General features: G+C 40.9%; 1 protein-coding gene and 1 long non-coding RNA gene across 4 annotated transcripts in view; both read right to left on the bottom strand.

Annotated features, from left to right (window-relative positions):
* Window positions 1-6,340: 6,340 nt before the first annotated feature.
* LOC115594009 (complement C1q-like protein 2) overlaps window positions 6,341-12,769 on the bottom strand; it is a 43,264-nt gene continuing 36,835 nt past the window's right edge. The window contains exons 4-6 of one of the 3 annotated variants that reach the window (XM_030437767.1): window positions 8,130-8,192; window positions 6,723-6,851; window positions 6,341-6,642 (exon numbers count right to left, since the gene is read on the bottom strand). In XM_030437767.1, coding sequence (XP_030293627.1) covers window positions 6,359-6,642; window positions 6,723-6,851; window positions 8,130-8,192 — 476 coding nt within the window. In that variant the 3' untranslated portion in view covers window positions 6,341-6,358. The remainder of the gene's footprint in view (window positions 6,643-6,722; window positions 6,852-8,129; window positions 8,193-12,769) is intronic. The other 2 variants (XM_030437766.1, XM_030437768.1) reach the window with 2 other exon arrangements.
* LOC115594031 (uncharacterized) lies at window positions 8,802-9,739 on the bottom strand. Its single transcript, XR_003986410.1, has 3 exons — window positions 9,690-9,739; window positions 9,425-9,508; window positions 8,802-8,828 (listed from the first exon to the last, which is right to left on the bottom strand). It is a non-coding gene; the product is annotated as an uncharacterized LOC115594031 (long non-coding RNA).

Genomic DNA, 12,769 nt, shown 5'->3' on the forward strand with positions numbered 1-12,769 from the left:
TCTCTATCTAGAAATTTGTTCAGGAGTGCCTCTGCCAAAGAGGCCAGCCCGGGGGGATCTCAGCATAACTGGGGGAGTGCCCCCTGAGCCGGCTGCAGTCTCTCTGAAGGGGAAGAAGGCAGCATAAATCATAAACGAAATGACTATGTGCTGAGCTTGATTAGCCAACACCTTTTTCTTCTTTCTTGCAATGCCTTCTTCCTCTTTCTTGCGGGAAGCAGCTTGCAAGAAGTGTGGATATGTGGATGGCCACACATATCTGAATACATTCATGTTGATGTCACTTGTCACTCGACATATTCCACAGATGTAGGCATTCATGACTTTTATAGGCTTGTAGTCCATACTTTTGAACTCTCCTCTGGCCCTGTTGGGCCTTGCAGGTTTTTCACGACCTGGTCTTTTCCATCGCACCGTCAATGTAGTAGGCTTCATGCATACTACACAACAGTTCTTTACTTCTCTACACTCCAATAACTCCTTCTCTTCTGACAGGAATCTCTTTGGCATAATCCAATTTCTTCAGGGCTCTGCCTGTCCATAGCCCCGAGGTAGTTCTTTCTCATGGTGACCACCCCATATACAGTGGCCAGTCTGATGTAGGGTGGCAGGTGCTGTGTGCTGCTGGCCATTTCTGGTTCCTGGTCTTCTTCTAGCTAGGAATGGGCTCAAGCTGCTCCCTGGATCCCTTTCTTCTTCAAAGATACTGTATTACCATCCAGTACCTGCTCCACTAGCACCAGGAGGTATTTCTCACCTTTCTTCCCTGTCAATCCCCGGTGACCAGCCACATCCATGCAGACTGATCCCCAGGGGACGGAGCTCTTCATGGTTAAGCCATCCACCTGTTGTCCTCGGCGCCCTGCGTTGTACTTTCCACATACTTTTAAAACACGGCGAAAATGGCTCCCCTGAATCCAGAGCTGCTGCTTTTCCAACTCCTTCCGTGTAGGTAGGGTGCACCCATGGCCTAGCGATGCAGGCACGGCCTGCACCACTCCCTGCACGGACACATTTGGGACCACCCTTCCCTTGGGTGATTCATCCCACTCCTCGAACACAACAAAAAGATTTTTCTCTGCTGAAAAATCTCCCAGGTGCTCACCTCCCCTCAGGATTACGCTGCAGGGGAGCCTGTGGTTTATAGCATTTTCAAAGTTGATTATTTCATTTTTTGGAATTTTATCATAGAATTGGTTTGTTTTGGTAGATTTTGCATATCGTTTTTTCATTAGTTTCCTTACCAGCAATGTGATATTATGGTCAGACAGACCAGTCAGCATATTGTGCGATGTAATTACCCTCTCAGGTCTGTTTGTAAATATCAGATCAATTTGTGTCTGAGAAGAGTTGGTTATTCTTGTTGGACCTTGTATCAGTTGGAAAAGATTAAACTTGTTTGTTATCTCTTTAAGTTTATTTCTCTCCATTTTTTTCCCCAGTTTATATTAAAGTCGCCCATTAGTATTAACTCTTTTTTATCATCGCATTGCTTAAGAATACCATGGAGATGTTCATAGAATATGTTATTGGATGATAGAGGTTGATATAGGTCAATTACAATGAAGGACATTTGATGAGACAGTGACATATTCAACCCAATATACTCCATATCTATTTCTTGTGACCATTCAATCATGTTATACCCAGGTATATCTAAGGCAGCCTCGGGCGGGCGTTCATTAAGCCATGTTAACCCTAACCCTATCAGCTCATAAAGAGATTTAATCTGAAGTCAGTGGTGCGCCTGAGCTTTATACTTCCGTCATTGTCCATGTCTACAGTGCCACCTACTGCCCAGAAGGTGTAATGTGTGACTGTTTTTTTAAACAAAATAAAACAAAGCAATTTACAGTATATCAAATACCTGCTGGCTTTTTAAATTCAGCACAACATACTCAAAGGAATTTAGGGAGTGTCTGTTTTTCTGAAACTACAATTACCTTAAGTTTTCAAACCTCTACACTTTCCCCTGCTTTAAGAGATGTCTCCTGACATTGGTAACCAAATTAACAAGACCAAAAACAAAAAGTAACCCTTCAGTAAATATGTCAATTGCAAGGTCTGGATCAGTCAGATCAGTTCAGGTAAGTGAAAAGTCTAGTAAGTCCAGACAACTTGTCTTGGATGTTAACAGGCTTCTGGGATCACTTGGCATGCCATTCCGTTACCTTGTATGACATATGGTTCATACTGAAACACTGCATTCGCTCCAGGTCTCCAGGGCTGATATGAAGGCCTACCCAGATGGTTGTAGGTGAACATCTCTCTTGGTCTTGCAGCATGGGCAGACTGCCTGACAGTCAGTTCTTCTCCACCAGGTTGGTCTGCGTCAGATTCATCCTCAACTTCTAAGAGCACCCTCTGATTTGTGTTTGTCACTTCAGGTTCTTCCCTGAACTCTTCACTGGACACGCCTCAGACTGTTGTGGATCCCGTACCGATTGTGATGTCACCACTGGTGCTTGTTCTACTGCTTCCCTTCTGATTGGTTGAAACTCCCTGGCTGAGACTCTCAGCTGGCACTGTTCCTCAGATTGAGCTGTTTCAGATCTGACTTGCCTCTTCTCATAGACAGGTATTGTCTGTAGCCTGTATGAGTGTTCTTCTTCATCAGAAGCATCAGACTCATTCTCAGCCATCTCACAGCTGTCTGCTTTCCTCTCTCTTTGCAGGTTTCTTTCCACAGGTTTAGTTTCTTTGTCATGTTCCAGAGGCAAGTCATTGACTGCAAACAGTAGGCTCCTGTGCAGCACCCTAATGGTTTTATCTCCTGCCTCAGCTTGGACTTTATATACAGGTCCCTCTCCCACTCGGTCAATAACGTGATGTACTCTTGCTTCCCAGTAGCTACGGAGTTTGCCGGGGACGCCTCTCTCTGAAAGGTTCCTAACAAGTACTCTGTCGCCTGACTGGAGAACGACACCTTTAATGCCTCTGTCGTAGTATTTCTTTCCTTTTGCTGATGACTTTTGACTGTTCTCTGAAGCTATTCTGTATGCCTCCTGCATTCTGTTGGCCCAGTTCTGGACAAAGACTTGTCTTGTTTGTGTTTCCTGTTCTGGTTTCAGGTCAAACGGAAGGTCAATCGGCAAGCGTGGAGCTCTTCCATAGAGTAGGAAAAGTTGTGAGTATCCCGTGGCTTCATGCCTCGTTCAATTGTATGCATGGACAATGTGTGGTAAAACGTCGTTCCATTCTGACTTCTTCTCCTCCTGCAAAGTACGAAGCATTTGTAGCAGAGTGCGGTTCAATCTCTTAACTGGGTTGCCCTGGGGATGGTATGGGGTGGTTCGAGAGTGAGAGATTCCAGCCAGTTGTTGGAGTCGCTGGAAGAGGTTATTTTCAAACTCCCGCCCCTGATCATGGTGCAGCTTCACAGGGTAACCAAATCGCGGAATAAAGTCTTGAAATATCTTTTCAGCTGCAGTTTTGCCAGATTTATTTTTTTGTGGGGTATGCCTGAGCAAAACGGGTGAAATGATCTATAAGAACGAGTATGTATTCGTACCCGCCTTTACTTGCTTCGAGGTGGAGGTAATCCACAGAGATAAGCTCAAATGGTGCACTGGTGGTGATTGAGCCCATGGGCGCTTTATCAGGGACACAGGGTCGCTTCTGCTTGATAAATGCACACTGCTTTATCACATAATCCTCAATCTCCTGCTGCATAAAGGGCCAATAGAACCACTCTCTGGCTAAATGAACCACTTTATCCGCTCCCACATGCCCCATATCATCGTGGAGGTTTTTCAGAACTACTGGTTTGAGTTTGCTTGGAAGAACAAACTGTTTTCTTTGACCAGCCTGTCTGTACAAAATTCCTTGGTCCAATTTGAGTTTGTTCCATTCATGAACTAGTCTCCTTGTTTCTCTCCCCATTTGTCTCTTGTCTTTTGTGTTTGGGTTCCAACCGCCTTTTTTTAGGCTCATCACTTCACTGATGGCAGCATCCTCCTTTTGAGCAGTGTGGATGTCCTCAGATGTGACCAACGGCATGCCCCCTGGTGGTAAAACATCATCTGGGAAGTTGAGTTGTAGTGCAGCCACCCACGGTACATCCTCTTCTTTCGCTGCTTTATGGCCCTGCCAGATAGCAGAGATGACATCTGGACCCATGGCTTCAGTATATTCGCTAATGTTGTCATGCAGCTTGACTGGATAGCGGGACAGCATGTCAGCATCGGCATTCATTTTCCCTGGTCTGTATTTAATGTCAAATTGAAAGTCAGCTAACTGATCTGGATCCATATGTTATGACCCATAGTTTACCGCCCTGCTGCTGGTAAAGCACTGCGCCAAGGCCTTCGTTGGATGCGTCAGTGTGAAGCACAAACGGTAGGTCCGGGTAAGCGAGAATGGGTCCACAAATCTGGAGACAATTGCAGAATTTTCGGGGGTCCACTGGGCTGGTGTTTTAGAGGGCAGTTATCCATTGTTTTTACCCTTTCACTTTGTTTTGGTGGGCTTAGGTGTGCTGGGTTTTGCACTGGCTATTACTGCGTTTTTTAGAAGCTCAAACAGAGGCCTCGCTAGCCTAGCAAAGTCCTGAATGTAGGAGCGGTAGTAACCTAAAAACCCTAACATTGCTCTGACCTCCCCATTGGTCTTGGGTTGTCTCTCTTTCAGCTGCAACACCACCTCCAGGTCTTTAGGATCCACCTGAACCCCTTCACCAGACACCAACCGACCAATGTACCTTACTTGGCGTTTGAAAAGTTCACATTTCCTTGGCCTAAGTTTAATACCATGTTCTTTTATCCGGCCCAAAACTCGCCTCAAGTCTTCTACATGCTCATTAAATGCTTTGGAATAACAAAGCACATTGTCTAAGTAGGGTGAACAACACTCATCACGCAGACCCTCAAGCACTCCTTCCATGCACCTTTGAAAAGCTGCCGGAGCATTAGTAAGACCAAAGGGAAGTTGTACCCACTCATACAAACCCCACGGTGTACTGAATGCTGTGGCATGCCTGGAGCTCTCGTCCACAAAACCTTGATGATAGGCGCTGCCTTGGTCAAGTATCGAGAACCAGGTACAGTCTCCCAGGTTGTCCAGTAGATCTTGTATTCGTGGGAGTGGGTGTCGGTCTGGAATGATCTTGCAATTTAGTTCTCTGAAGTCTACACACAGATGTAGAGTGCTGTCCTTTTTTCGCACACAAACCACAGGAGATGAGTACGGTGATGTTGACTTCTTTATCCAGCCATGGTCCAACAGGTTCAATACATAATCCTTTACTTCTTTATACAAAGGTTTAGGGATTGCATTATTATACTTCCGTCATTGTCCATTTCTACAGTGCCACCTACTGTCCAGAAGGTGTAATGTGTGACTGTTTTTTTAAACAAAATAACAAAAAGCAATTTACAGTATATCAAATACCCGCTAGCTTTTTAAATTCAGCACAATGTACTCAAAGAAATTTAGGGGGTGTCAGTTTTTCTGAAAATACAATTACCTTAAGTTTTCAAACCTCTACATAAACTGCCATAATCGTCGGATTCTCAGGATCAGCACCAAGTTTGGCAAGACTACGTCATAATCCGTGCAAACCTGGTGGCTGTTATCAAGCTGCTCTGCTCCTCAAGCTAGCGTGTAGCTAGTTAGCGCAAAATGGAGAGGTTTTTGACAACAAATAGACCGAAGGAGCAGACCAAGAGCTCTGCCGTGAAGGACTCCGCGGCAAAAAACCTAAGAATTTATGGTCAACTACAATCAGAAAATATGAGGCAGCATACATTAAGTATGGCTTTACAGCCATTCAGAAAAATGGCCATGATTGCCCGAAATGTGTCCTCTATGTGGAGATCCTCTTAAACGAGTGTTCAGATGTTCGCTAATAACTGAACATATTGTGCACTTGCATCTATTACGTTCATTGATGCAGTACAAGTCTTTCACCACCAGAGGGCGGTATTACTCTGATATACAGACAGAGTCAGCTGCAGTAAATCACACAGACTTTTTAGTAACTTCATGTTGTGTTGAAGTAAAAATGGAGGGTCATCTAATTTATTTTAATAAGGAGGCCTGAGATGCAAAAGGTCAGAATGAGACTCATGTAGTGAATCTATAAAACTCATCTCAGGCTTCATAGCCAACAGTCAATGATAACGAACAGAATCCAAACACTCGAATGCAACTTTGATTTATTTAAAATTGTTTCCATGTGATGACAGAAAAGTGAAGTCAGATTGAGAATCACATTATTTGATACATGCAGTGAATGTACAGAAAGTTGTCCTGGAGGCAGCAGTGCTGAGATATATCAGCATTTTATAAAGATTCACAGTTCAGCCAATAACAACAGGGTTTGTGACAAATCAGTCACACAGCAGCCTGAACAACATCCTCACAGTGTGAAGAGAAGGGAGCCACTGAAGGTGCTGAAATTACCATAGTCATCATAGATAGAACGGCCTGATGGGAGAACCAGACGAATTACATCTCCTGCTGTCAGCTCCAACACCAGAGACTTAGTGAAATACTCGTGAACCCCATCGTTGTCGACCCTCTCCAAATTATACATAATCCTTTGGTTGTTCTTGTATACATATACAGCTGTATAACCAGCAGAGTAACCAAACACAGTGAGCTGGAGATTGTAGACACCTTTGACTGGTGCTGTGAAGAAACCTACAGAGTGAGAGCAGAAAATGAAAAACAGGAACAACTGATGTATGTAAAATGTCCACATGTGAGCTGCAGTATGTTACCTGTAGATGGATTGTAAGCATTGCCAATGTTGGTGAAGACCTTGCTGTATTTCAGTGTGGTGTCTGTGTTGTATGGTCCAAGATTTCCTGCATCAGTCAGACCTGTGTAGAAGGCCACCTTTGGTTTCTCTGATGACACAAATAAGAACACCTGTATCATTAAACTTAACCTGGACTGTGTGTGTGTGTGTGTGTGCGTGCGCGCGCATATATACAACCCTCACCTGCATTTTCTCTCTCCAGCTGGTCAATCCTGGACTCACTGCTGCTCAGTCTGGTCTGCAGGTCTGGAGTTAATGTAATGACAGTGAATCACAGAACAGAGCAGACATCAAAATATCAAACTGTTAACATGCACAACACATTATTTACAGTATCTTGACCCATATCTTCTCTGTCCATCTGAACCAGTGCTAAAACTATTGTTTCATTCATGATCAGAACATATACTGACAAAATAAGTAATTTTCCATGCTGTCCAAAACAATACATGTGACTTTTACACAAATTATTCACAAAAATCATTTCTCATCCAACACCTGTGTAGTTAAGGTGTTCTTTAGGCAACATAAACTGTTCTTAATTTGAGGTGAAGGTTGTCAGTGTGATACCTGCATTCTCTTTTTCTAGGTCACTTGTTTTGCTCTCGGAGGACATCAGTCTGCTTTCCAAAGATACCAGTCCTGTGGCTTGGACCGAAAAACAGAAGAAGTTAGATTTTTGTTTCTGAATGCATAAATTAATTTCTTATAATACAAAAACACAAAACAATGTGCTCTGTTATATTTTTCATTTAGGGACACTTTCATCCTTTCCATGTTGATTTTTGAAGCTTTATTGTTGGAGCTCACAATAACTTTTTAGTGGACTGACACACTTCAGTCAAACTCTTCAAGGAAAACATGATCAACATCCATGTAAATTGTAATCAGTCTGATCATCTCTTGATGTTTCCAACAGCGGCATCATCAGGTCGACACTTTGGCTAATTATTAATTACCTGAATACTTTTAATAAGTTTTTATCTATTTTATCAACAAGACTAAATTGCATTCAATGGAACACTTGTAATTCTTATCAAAGTTTTCAATAATATCATATAACAAACCATGAAAGTTAAAATCTCTATGTTTGTCAGTCACAGACCTGCATTCTCTTTTTCTAGGTCACTTGTTTTGCTCTCGGTTGCCGTCAGTCTAGTTCCCAAAGATGTCAGTTCTGTGGCTTGGACTGAAAAACATGAGTTTGATGTATTTTCATGAATGGGTGAATACATTTCTAACAAGTTTGAAATACACAAGCTATGCTTTATTTATTTAATGTAGCATAATTATCTCATCCATACCACGTGAATTGTTACAGCTTTATTCTGGAGCTCACAATAAATTCATCGTTTCACTTTATCACCTGCATTTTCTCTCTCCAGCTGGTCAATCCTGGACTCACTGCTGCTCAGTCTGGTCTGCAGGTCTGGAGTTAATGTAATGACAGTGAATCACAGAACAGACCAACACATTGTTTACAGTAACTTTAACTCTCCTGCCTTCTGTTGAACCAGCGCTCACAAAGATGCGCAAAACTATTGTAAATTATTGTAAATGTCCATCACAAGGTTAAATCATAATGTGACTGAAAGAGACTGGAACAAAAATTGCATTCAATGAAACACATGTAATTCTTAACACAGTTTGCAATAATATCATAGACAATAACAAACCATGAAAGTTATAAAACCTTCATGTTTGTCAGTCACAGACCTGCATTCTCTTTTTCTAGGTCACTTGTTTTGCTCTCGGTTGCCGTCAGTCTAGTTCCCAAAGATGTCAGTTCTGTGGCCTCGTCTGAAAAACATGAGTTTGATTTATTTTTGTTAATGGTTGAATACATTTCTAACCAAGTTTAAAATAAACAATATATGTTTTATCATTGATTAAATGACGCGTAGTTATCTCATCCATACCAGGTGGATTGTTACAGCTTTATTCTGGAGCTCACAATAAATTCATCGTTTCACTTCATCACCTGCATTTTCTCTCTCCAGCTGGTCAATCCTGGACTTGCTGATGAGAAGTTCCCTCTCACTGCTGCTCAGTCTGGTCTGCAGGTCTGGAGTTAATGTAATGACAGTGAATCACAGAACAGAGCAGACATCAAAATATCAAACTGTTAACATGCACAACACATTTACAGTACAGACCCTCATCTTATCTCCAGAATGAAAACTTAAAAATGTTCACACAGTCCACCACTTTGGATTGTCATGAGTTTATGAACACACTTCATGTTCTCCAAAGGATGGATCCCACCGTGACGCCCTGATGTCTCTTCTCGCTCCACCAGGAGGCTGATTTTTTTTGTTTGTTTGTTTAGAAATTACCTCAATAGCTGTTGGATTGATTACCTTAAACATTGTTACACACACTCATGTTGCCCTCAGGATGAACTGTAATCAACTGTTGATCTCTTAACTTTTCATCTGGTTCCATCATCTGGTCAAAATGTTGTCAAGTCAAAGAGAGTTTGGTTTGTGAAGAAATTCCTAAATATTCTCATCACTGTTGAACAACTTGTAACTTTTCGAACTGAAACTTAAATGATGTTCAAAGATGTGCATAGTACACTGTTAACACAGATTAAAATAATATCATAGACAATAACAAACCATGAAAGTTATAAAACCTTCATGTTTGTCAGTCACAGACCTGCATTCTCTTTTTCTAGGTAACCTGTTTTGGTCTCGGTTGTCGTCAGTCTAGTTCCCAAAGATGTCAGTTCTGTGGCTTGGACTGAAAAACATGAGTTTGATGGATTTTTGTTAATGGTTGAATACATTTCTAACCAAGTTTAAAATACACAAACTATGTTTGATCATTGATTAAATGTAGCGTAATTATCTCATCCATACCACGTGGATTGTTACAGCTTTATACTGTAACTCACAATAAATTAATTGTTTCACTTCATCACCTGCATTTTCTCTCTCCAGCTGGTCAGTCCTTAACTTGCTGATGAGAAGTTCACTCTCACTGCTCCTCAGTCTGGTCTGCAGGTCTGGAGTTAATGTAATGACAGTGAATCACAGAAGAGAGCAGACATCAAAATATAACTGCATGTACAACAATCATGTAAAGTGTCACGTCTTATCTGCTCACCTCATCATACCGGATTTTAACAATTACAGCTAGAAGCCATTATTCATACAGTTAAACAGTCAATTCAAATTGACTCAAATGGATCAAATACAATTAAAATGGAATTTAAACAAATACAATTAATTAAAAGTATTCACAAATTAATAATTAATTAAACTCAAATTATTTGAATTGAATCATCTTAAGGGAAAAACCTACATTTACTTAACTGACTCAAATAAACTCAACTACAGGAAATTATCTCTAATCTAATATGTGTCTTCTACGATATCGATTAAATGTAAATGATAACACTGAAGCATACAATTATATAATAATTTAAAAACTAACATTAAATAAAAGATTAAACTTTATAGATATGTGGGGGAAATTCTCAACTGATCAAGCAGTCTATAAAGTAATTAAAAATAACTCCACCTTTATCAGCTGCAACAGAAGACTGACGCACATATAAATGCATCAGTAATGATGATTGAATAGTATAATATATATTATATTGATATGTGACATTCTTCGTAGTGAGAATTAAAATCATTGTATCGTATCATGTTTGTCAGTCACAGACCTGCATTTTCTTTTTCTAGGTCACTTGTTTTGCTCTTGGTGGTCGTCAGTCAAAATATTTTATAAGTGTTTGAAATACAAAAGAATCAAAACATATCACTGTTGTATTTGTCATTAAATGATGTTGAATTATCCATATCATATTGATGTTCCAATCTTTTTCTTGAGCTCACAGTAAGTACATCAGTACGCTGACACACTTCAGTGGAACATGATCATCACTGAACAGGAAAAGTAATCAGTCTGTACCTGAATTCTCTCTCTGCAGCAGCTCCACGTGAACATTGAGCTCCACCACCATGTCTCTCAGTGCCCTCAGCTCCGTCCAGATGTCAGAGGTGGTTTGCTCTGTGATCTGCTCGGTCGATTTCTCAGCTGCATCTTTTGGATCTGTGTTCTTGTTGATCTGAGCCACCTCACCGAGGCCTCCAGCCTCCCCCTGAGCCCCTGATCCACACAGACCGAGCAGCAACAACAGCAAACCAACAACAACCGTCATCGTCTCCACAAAGGTACAGTGGTAGAGTGGGTCTGTCTTATATCGTCTCCAAACTTCAGCTGGCTGAACGAATGGGAAAAACAACAAGTGTTTCTTGTTTGACAGTTTGATTCAAGGCCTCAGATTATTCAATATGTTCTCTGTGCTGGTGAGAAAATACAAGCTGCTACAGGCTGGAAGAACACTTTAACTGTGACACCCTCTCATGTAGTCACAACTGTGTCAACACTGTGTTTATTAATACACACACATAGACAAACACTCACAGACACAAACTGATCCGATTGTTGTGTGCGTAGCAGATTAAACTCAGTGAGTGAATAAAAAGACAAAAGTATTTAAAAACGTATCCACATCTTTGTTCTTATACAGTGTGAATATTTCCCATGAGCCTCTACACCACAACATCTGCCATCAAAAATTCATCACAAAATGCAGACTGTCATATATTGTTCATGCAGCTGTAGCAAACAACTGTAAAGTCCTTTAAAAAGTATTTTCACTCTTAATCTCTTTTATAGAATAAACAAACATCACAGCATGTATTATGAAATGCAGTGTCCATGTATGATAGACAGTCCAGTGGTATTTTCTGTTGTTGCTCAGTGTAATGACACATTGCCATTACGTCAGTAATGAGTCAGCTGATGGGATTCTGATTAATTGGAGACATGTGGGAATGTGTAGGTATGTGTGTATATACATATAGACATAGGAGGTGAAAGGAGACGCACACACAGCACATTTTAAATTGTTTACTGATATAGTGAGTTTTGGATCAGCTGTTTATTTTTGCCATCAAGGTTCACCTGTGAGTAGACAAAGCCAGTGATCAGCGAGGCGCTGTTGCAGTATGTGTGTAAGATCTTTTAGGCAAACTGATTGTGTATAATTATGTAAAGCATAAACTAACCACTGCTGCTTCTCTTCCTCCCAGGATGTGTCCAGACAAAAGAGTTCCTGGGAGTGCGGACACCTTTTATTAGTTCCACTCGGTTGGATGGGTCTCAGCCCAGAATAGACCCCATTTACTTTTGATGCCGATCCAGATAGAAATCCACTCACAGCATATTTAAACCTTTTTATTTGATATTGGATTAGACATGATTGAATTATAGGGGACTGTTGGACCTTGATGAAGATTTTTATTGATGGTACATCTGATGAGTCAGTAAGTCAATATCGGTCGGTATCTTGGCACCATCCTGGATTATAAAATGACTTTTGAGGGCAAAACTGACTCAATCTGCAAAAAGGTCAATCAGAGAATGTTTTATTTGAGATAGCTGAGGTGTTTCACTGTCAACAAATCGCTCTGAAAAAATGTTTTATTCATCTTTTATCGAGTCACTTTTAACTTTCACAATGATCTGTTGGTTTGGTTACTTCAGTATGGTGAACAGAAACAAGCTGTGACAGAAAAACTGGCATTCATTTGAATAATTTTGTCCTTGTTTATTGAAATAGATCCTCTCATAGGACTAAGGTCATTTTCGGCAGACCGTCATCATCCATCAGGGACGAGGTATACTCTTTCTTGGAGGGCCAAATCAATTAGATATTTAAGAGAATCATTTTGCTGTTTGGTTCCTAAACAAATTGTAGGGTCACAACTTTGTCAAATGAGGTGAGGACCCAAATGCAGACGGGAGGCAGGATTTAAGAAACTAAAGGTGCGTTTTATTCTAACCAAAGCTGAAACAAAGAGTCCACGTAAAACTGAGACATGAAGACAAAAGACAAAGTAGCAACAATAAAGGGCATCAATAAACAAAAGCACAAATACAACAAACCACAAGGAACGAAAAACAGACACATACCAGGGGCGAGAC

The sequence above is a fragment of the Sparus aurata genome, chromosome 13 (genome assembly GCF_900880675.1).
Source record: "Sparus aurata chromosome 13, fSpaAur1.1, whole genome shotgun sequence".
Taxonomy (NCBI): Eukaryota; Metazoa; Chordata; class Actinopteri; order Spariformes; family Sparidae; genus Sparus; species Sparus aurata.